Source organism: Stenella coeruleoalba (assembly GCF_951394435.1).
Source record: "Stenella coeruleoalba genome assembly, chromosome: 7".
Lineage (NCBI taxonomy): Eukaryota > Metazoa > Chordata > Mammalia > Artiodactyla > Delphinidae > Stenella > Stenella coeruleoalba.
Window position 1 is genome coordinate 120,887,946 of NC_137153.1, and position 8,185 is coordinate 120,896,130.

Below are 8,185 nucleotides of genomic sequence, written 5' to 3' on the forward strand. Positions count from 1 at the left end.
TTTACCTGAATTTCCTACAAAAATTACTTTTTAGCTCCTAAGTTTGTTTTCCTCGTATTTTGAAAAAAAAATTTTTTTTCTTTTAATGCTTCGGTAATGAAGAAATATCAGATTTCCCAGCCCTTGCCCCCGCCCACCCTCCCTAGTCCGTTGGGGTCAAGAGTACAGGCTCCTCCAGTTGGCTCTTCTAGGGACCACTGCCAGCCATGACCTCCCCTCCTGGGGGCCCAGGTCACGTCCTTGTCCGGAGCTTGGGGACAGGGGTTGGGGCCTCTTACCTGTGCCCAATCTCATGGGCGATGGTGACCCCCAGATCGAAGCCGGTATCCTCAATGATAAGGCAGCTCCAGGAGGGGGAGCAGACGCCACCCAGCTGGGTGACCCCCCGAACCTGCCGGTTCCCATCAGGCAATTCCAGGTCAAACCTCAGGAGGAGAGAACAGCTAGCTGGGCAGTGCTAAGGTGCCCGCCCACCACCGGGCTACCTTTGCAGAGAGTGGGAGCAGCTCCCCGGCAGGCTGGCACGCCAGTGGGGAGCTCGGCTACCTGGTGATGTAGAGGACCAGGTCAGCATGGGCGGGATCCGTGTCATCCTCAGGGTTGACCGTCCTGCTCCACTCACAGACGCTCAGCAGGGATGCGGTGATGTTGGCTGTGATATTCGGAGCATCCTGAGGGACCGGGAACAGAGCGCACATTCAGGGCATCCACCCCAAGCAGGGCGCGGGCCACCGCTGCCACCTCAGTCCTCATAACAACCCTATTACTGTCCCATGTTACAGATGATGAGACTGACGCTCAGCAGTGCTGCGTGCCAGGGCAGAGCCGGAATTCAGGTCCAGGCCCGGCTGGCGGGAAGCCCTGCCACCACCCCCACGGCTCTGTGCGCATCCGCAGGCGGAAACCGGTTTCCCAGTGACGGGGGTCCAGCTCAGCGCCTACCTCGGGCTGCGTCAGGATGACCGTCTTCACCAGGTGCACTCGGAACTGAGCTCCCAGGGATGGGTCCCTAAGCAGCTCTGACCCCTGTGGAAGGGCGGGCGGGAGAGGTGATACGTGTGCGTGGGCGCTGCTGACTTCCAGGGGCCCGGGGCGGGGGTGGGGGTGGGGTTGCCTGGAGAGGATGCTTCATCAGCAGGGAGGGCACCCGAAATGCTAGTTCTTGGGCCTGGGAGCCAGCCATAGAGACAGTCAGAAGGAAGGTTAGCCGACACAGAGAAACCCCAAAACAACGGGATGCGAGTAACTGCCATTAGTCTAGAACGTTCCTTTCAAACACTGCTTCTCTCGGACTGCATTTACCTTGTCCTTTCTCATCTGTCCAACTGCCTGAAACACCTCTCTCACCTCTGCTCGCTTAAACTGCTCATTTCCACGGGGCAGCCCCACCGTGAGCCCTTTCCCGGGCACCCGAATGAGAAGGCTCCCCCCACCAGGCTCCCAGCTCTCCCAGTACATCTGCCGAGACGCTGATTGTGGTCGACTTGCACTGCAGCTGCTTGCACCAGCTTGTCCTCTAAATGAGACGTGGCGCCCGAGAGGACGTGGTACCACCGGCCTCAGCTGACCTGAGTCTGAACCAGGCTCCGCCCCTTCCTACCTGTACGCTCGGGATCCCGTCTACTAAGCTCAGGACCCCAGTTTCCTCACCTGTAAAATGGAGAGAAAGCCTTCCATGGTTGTTGGCAGACTTAGGAACAGTGCGGCTGGCACGAGGTGGGTGCCCAGTCATGCCACTGGCCATTACCACGACTGACACCATCTGGGCAGGAGCCAGGCTGCAGTCTACCACCTGACCATCCTTGGCCCTCATAAAACATGTTGAATGACCACAGGGAGTGTGGTTCGATTACCAAATTTCAGCATATTCGAGGTGGGGGGACCCCCAAAACTTGAAAACAGTAGCCTTCAAGTGACCTAGAGGGAATATTTTCCACCTCTGGAGTCGGCAGGTGGAAACCCAAGCAGGCTTGTCCTGGACTTGAGCCAGCTTTTCCAGGGGTCCGGCTGCATGGGTGTGGCCTCTGGGACCCAGACTCCCTCCAGGGAGCGAGGCCCAGAGAACACATGGGAAAGGAGAGGTGTCGGAGGGCCTGGGGCTCTGAGATTGGGGGACCTTTTCCTTCTGTCCGGAATAGCTGGGCATACCTGAGGCCGGGGACAAGATGGTACTAAGGACCCCACGTTCTAGGATGGCTGCCTGCCCTCCGGGGCCAACTTACCGGGGGGGCAATGCCGGCCCTGCCGCTGCCGGCGGTGATATTAATCTCCTGACGTTATGGAAGCCTACCTGGCCGCCTTAGAACACGTGTATGTGTGTTTCACGTGTGAATGCGCTCGTGGCCGGGCACAGCCCGTCAGGCTGAATGTGTCATCAGATGCTGCAGTCACCTGTTTCTGTGCTGCCTCTTTTTCTCTGAGGTAATGGTTAGTGGGAGCTGTGCTTCCTGCCCCACCATTACCCCTAGAAGCCAAGGAAGGGGAGGCCTGCGGACATGGGGGGACCCACAAGAAGGGCGCTGGGAGAGCCTGCTGCCGCCGGGGCAGTGCTGGCCGACACGCCCACGGATCAAAGGGACGTGGGGGGAGAGGCCAGGCTTGAGGGTCCCCGGGCGAAGGGACCCAAGTAGCAAGAGGCTGGGGGTTGCACTCCCCAGTGGGGTAAGGGAGAGAGATCACACCCCTCCCCACCCCAGGGCCCCGAGCCCCAAGCGTGACCCCAGCCTCAGGTTCGTACTGAGCTCAGCCCCCGAGACGAGACAGCTCACTGGCGCTCTGCACAAGCCCCGGGCGCAGGGCGCTGTGTCCAGAGGCTCCTGAGGACGGGCTGGCTGTGGTCTCTGAGGACAGCCACCGCCCCCCCGGAACCCTGAGCCTCGCCGGGTCAGCGCCGCCCACAGAGCCCGCTGCCCACGCGAGCACTCACCATGTTGAGGTTGGTGAGCACGTAGCGCTCCGTGTCCTCCCGGTGAGCCCGGTGCACGTCGGGGCCCACGGCCACCAGCAGCTCCAGGTGCAGGAGGCTCCTGGCAGCCTGTCTCCTCAGGCGAGGGGCAGGAGGACGGCCTGGTGGGGCGGGGGGCAGGGCCGAGAGCCAGGGTCCTAGAGAGCAGGTGAGATGTGGCTTTGACCTCGCGGCCTCCATGGCCAGGCCCCTCCGTCACCCCGCGCTCCTGGGCTTGGGGACGCGCCGCTTACTGTGGGGATTAGGGCGTGGATGGGCCGACCCTCGCTTTCTCACAGGGCGTGTGGGGAGCCAGAGAGGGCCCGTCTCCCGGCACAGGGAGACTGAGGGAGCGGTTCCTCCTTTTTGTTTTTTAATCACTAATTGGCTAAGCATTTGGTTTATTTATTTGTTTATATATTTATTGAGGCAGAGTTGATTTTCAATGTTGTGTTAGTTTCAGGTGTACAGCAAAGTGATTCAGTTATACATATACGTATATTCTTTTTCAGATTCTTTTCCCTTATAGGTTATTACAAAATCTTTTTTTTTTTTTTTTTCCTCCATGCTGCACAGCTTGCGGAATTCTCGTTCCCCGCCCGGGGATCGACCCCGCACTACGTGCATTGGGAGCGCACAGTCTTAACCACTGGACTGCCAGGGAAGTCCAAGGTTATTACAAAATCTTGAGTATAGTTCCCAGTGCTATACAGTAGGACCTTGTTGGTTATCTATTTCATATACAGTAGGGTGTATCTGTTAATCCCAAACTCCTAATTTATCCTTCCCCCCTCCCCCTTTGGTAACCATAGCTAGTTTTCTATGTTGACTGAGCAGTTCTGCCCTGGCCCTCCTGGAGCCGGGCTCTCAGCACCCCGGTTTCACGCCCTTGGACACCCACCAACTCATCTGGGGCATCCTGGTCCTCCCAGCTCTTCGGGAGGAAACACTCTCAGAGGGTGAGAGGTCCCGAGCTCTCGCATGTCATGCACGTTGTGACCGTTAGAACTGACAGCTCGGCCAGCTTACGGGGGAGAGGCGGCCGGCTCTTGGGAGGATGGCCGTCCCAGGTGGAGACGTGTCATTCCAGCCCTCGGGCCCAGATCCCATTGCTGCCTGGGCATTCGGGGCAGCACAAGACCAGGAGACATCAGCTGCTGTGTGGCTTTTATGTCCTTCTGGCCACCCCAAAGCCCCATGCTGGGCGCACACTGGAGTAGGGGGTCACCCCGAGACGGCAAGAAGAGCCCAGGACCACACCCCGCTTGCAGCCGGGCACAGCCTGGGGAAGGCGTGAGCGGGCGTGCTGGCGGCAGAGCCGGCCTGGTCCTGCCCACGCCCTGGAGCCGTCCTGGAGGCCTGCGGCCGCCACCTCCCATCTCTGGGCCTCTGGATTCCCGTCTGCAGCATCGGATCTACCAGGAACCGCTGACCTCGGCCCGCCCGAGGCTCCACGCGCACGTCTGTGAACACGCTTTGTAAACTGTGAATGGCTGTTCAGAGGCGGGAGGTCTACCTGCCCACCAAGCAGACGGCCTGGGGCCACGGCTGGTGGCCACGTGTTCTCCTGGCCTGCCCCGTGAGCTGGGCACTCCCCTGCGTGCTAACAAAGGTGGCTGGTGGAGCTGGGCCCAGGCATCAGGAGAGCTGGTCCCTCCTGCAGAGCTGTCCTGGACACAGCTCCACCCTCCCTCTCTCAGGAGCTGTACCTGGAACCGTGGGTGCCCTGGGGGCGGGCCTGTGGAGCAGGTGGGGCTGGGCACCACCCCAGGGAGGCACCAGCTCCCGGTGCCACCTCCTCAACGGCTGGATATAGAACCCGTCTGCACCCACCAGGATGTCGCCCTCCTGGAGGAGACAGAGCTGCCTGGCGCACACAGCCCCATCCCCCATGCAGGGCCATCACAGCACCAGGCATGGACTTGCCCCCTCCAAGGGCTCCTGCCCAAGTCCAAGGTCCGAGAGCCCATCTGTGTGGAACAGCGGGGGAGCCATGCCCTCTGTGGGCTGCGCTCGCTGCCCACCACCTGCTGCCAGGGCCCCAGCCACGCTTCCAGTCCCCGTCACGCACAAGGCCTCCCGGCCCCAGTCTGCAGGGCCTGGTAAGGATCCTGGCGGGGCCCCACGTGTGCAAGAATGGAGGGGGTCTTGAGGGACCAGCTAGGCCTGCACTAATGAACAGCACTGCCTGTCACCAGATGGGCCCTGAGCGGCATCTGTTCCAACCCAGGCTGGGCCTCCTGACCCCGGAATGGGGCGGGAGGCGGGTGGTTGCGACATAACCGGCTCTGGCTCGTTCAGTGGTGCATCGTGGCAACGCGCGGCAATCCCCAAAGATACCCAAAAGGCCACTGCTGCTGCCTTCACCACTCCTTTCTTTCTTAATCTTTCTTTTCTTTTTTTCTTTCTTTTTTTTTTTTTTTTGGCCTCGCAGCTTGTGGGATCTTAGTTCCCCGACTGGGGATCGAACCCGGACCCCCATTGTGAAAGCGTCAGGTCCTAACCACTGGACCACCTGGGAAGTCCCATCAGTGACGACGCTGACGTCCAGGGAGTGCCTGGCCCAAGGTCGCCTGTACTAAGGCGCAGAGCTGGAGTCTGAGCTCAGAGGTCTGACTGCAAAGCCCACCCTCTCTCCGTTCCCTGTTCCCCGGGCTTGCCGCCTGCTAGCTGGGTGGCCTTGGGAAACTCAGCTGGCTTTTCTGAGCCTCCGAGGAACAGGCCCCCATGGCGTCAGAGTCTGGCTAAGTGGTGTTGCGCTCACGTTTGGCTGTGCAGCGGGGGCTCGGAGGCATCTCTGCCCCACTGGGGTCCCCACGGCACAACCTCCCCCTGCTGCCGGCCTGGGCGCCCACTCACCACACAGCCCAAGCAGAAGGTGAGCCTGGACGCTGCGCCTGGGGGCAGCAGGGCGAGGCCTCCCGCGAGGCAGGGGTGGGGGGCCCCCAGCAGCTGGAGGGAGGCATTGACCACCCGCTCGCTGGTGAAGGAGGTGGCAAGGAGGCCCAGAAGAGCCGTCCCAGGGCTGCCAGGGAGCAGCTCGGGGCCCTGCAGGGCAGCCCCCCGCGCCCGTCCTCGGCCTCATGCTCGGGCTCACGGACGCATGTGAGCGGGGCCACGTCAAATCAGGGCGCTGCGGGAGATGGGAGGCCCCTCACCACCCCCTGCTCGGCCCTCCAGCACAGCTCCCCCTGCCCGCAGAGCAACCCCAGCCATCGCTCAGCGTGCATCTGGCCCCGACCACAGAGAAGGCAGGCACGAGCGATACCCCTAATTCCCTCCGCTCTGCCCACTAGCCTACCCTGCCTCTGGTCCCCACCTGCCTTTGGATCACCAATGGCCCTACTTGGAAAGGGGGCTGGCACCATGGAGAAGTCCACAGACACGGTCCACGAGCGACAGGAAAAGGCTTTGGCTGGAGCTTGACCCAGCGCCCTTCTTGTGTCTCACAGAAAAGATAAATGTTTACATCCTGGCCAGAAACTGCAAGAGTTCCTGACAGTCAGTCAGCCCAAAGGGAGGCCCAGGGTTGGAAGAGACCAGCTAATTAGTGCCCGTTCCCTTGAGATACTGAGCAGAATCCCAGGGTCACAACCCCAGCCCGGCCCAGGACACCCAGACCAGTCTTTATCGACTTGGCAGGAAGTAACAGAACTAATTAACGGGGTGACAGCAGCAGCTCTGACTTCCTCTCAGCGGAGCCACTGAAAAGCCAAGGTCCCTGACCCAAGGGTGAGATGCCCCCTGCAGGCTCTGAGAAACTCCCCTCGCAAGGAAGACGCCAGGACAAGTACCTTCGGAGGCAACATCAGGGCCAAAGTAAGCGGTCACTTCCTCTGGCTCCAAAGCCTGAAGAAACTGCTGTGGGAGAAAGGATGAGTGAGGGAGGACGAGGGAGAAGGAGGTGTGGGAGAGGAGCAGGCGGGGGGGGGGGGAGGTGGGGGGGAGAAGGGGCCCAGGATGGAGAGGAGGCAAGCCACTCACACCGCCTAGCTGGGTCTGCCCCTCAACAGGTGGGTGGACAGTACCGAGGCCAACTCCCTCTCCAGTGAGCCCACTTCAGCCCCTGAACCCCAAGTTCGGATTTCCTCCCACTTGCCCCAAGGGCTGTCGGGCAGCCGCTTCTCCCCCAGGGACCCGCCCTCAGCACCCAGCGGAGCCCAGATTCCCAGCTCTCGGGGCTCCCCCAGCACCGCAGCCCTCGGGTCCACCCACCTGCCGGAAATCAGGGAGTCCCCAGCAGCCCAGGAGGACGAGGGGCACAGAGATGAGAATTGCCCGCACACATCTCCCCTGGAGGCGAAGCTCACTCATCCTCCCAGGAAGGGAGAGCGACTGCAATCTGGCCGGCGTGGAATGCGACAGACCCGCTGGGCTGGATGATGCGGCTGTGTTTACTCATGAGCGCTTCCTCCCAGGGCAGGGGCCGAGGGGCTGGGCGGCCTGCAGGCTCCTCCCGCCGCCGCCCGGCCTTGGGCTGGGCTGGGCCTTGGCTCAGAGCACAGCCACCGGTCCTGCGCCTGGGAGCACAGAGCGGGGGTGGGATTCATCTCCCATCTGTGTGACTGTGCCTCCCGGCTGGCTGAGGCACCATCACACCTGCTTCCTATGGACACCCTGCTTTCCATGACCTGTTCCCGCTCTCCTGTCCTCATTCCCTCCCTCTCAGCTATTGCCTGCTCTGTGCCTGTAGCCGACGGCTGCCCACAGAACCGGGACGGTGGCACCAGCCCTCTGCCTGCCTCCCCAGCCATCCCCACACTGCTCACAGACCTTCAGCCACTGCCCCCCCCAGCCTGCTTTCCGTTCCTCAAATACGCCCAGTGCTTTGCTGCTCTAGTTTCAGCTCAAATGTCACCTCCCTCGTGGCACCATCTAAGTGGCCCCCCAGGGAAAGGTGTCACATTTAGAAAATAAAAATTAGGACAGCAGCGAAACTTGAATTTCAGGTAAACGATGCTTTTTTTGGGGGGGGGGTTAAGTATGCCCCCAAATTGCAGCTAATATACGGGACATTTTTATACTCAAAATTATTCTTTATCTGAAATTCCTATTTGTCTGGGCGTCCTGCATTTTGTTGGGTAGCCTTACTCCTCAAGTCCGTACCACTGTATCTCACTTCATCATCTTCGTCGCAGTTACTACTATCCACAATTGTTGATTTAGCATTTGTATTTCCCTGAAGGCCCCCACGCACGTACAGAGCCTGGGATGGAAGCTTTGGGGAAGTGGAGGCCTCAC

General features: G+C 60.6%; 1 protein-coding gene across 1 annotated transcript in view; it reads right to left on the reverse strand.

The window, feature by feature from the left end:
* The window catches only part of ADAMTS13 (ADAM metallopeptidase with thrombospondin type 1 motif 13), a 32,027-nt gene that overhangs the window by 23,708 nt on the left and 134 nt on the right, over positions 1-8,185 (reverse strand). Inside the window, exons 2-7 of the mRNA XM_079925580.1 lie at positions 7,160-7,464; positions 6,739-6,805; positions 2,927-3,102; positions 943-1,026; positions 547-671; positions 279-425 (exon numbers count right to left, since the gene is read on the reverse strand). Coding sequence (XP_079781706.1) covers positions 279-425; positions 547-671; positions 943-1,026; positions 2,927-3,102; positions 6,739-6,805; positions 7,160-7,258 — 698 coding nt within the window. The 5' untranslated portion in view covers positions 7,259-7,464. The remainder of the gene's footprint in view (positions 1-278; positions 426-546; positions 672-942; positions 1,027-2,926; positions 3,103-6,738; positions 6,806-7,159; positions 7,465-8,185) is intronic.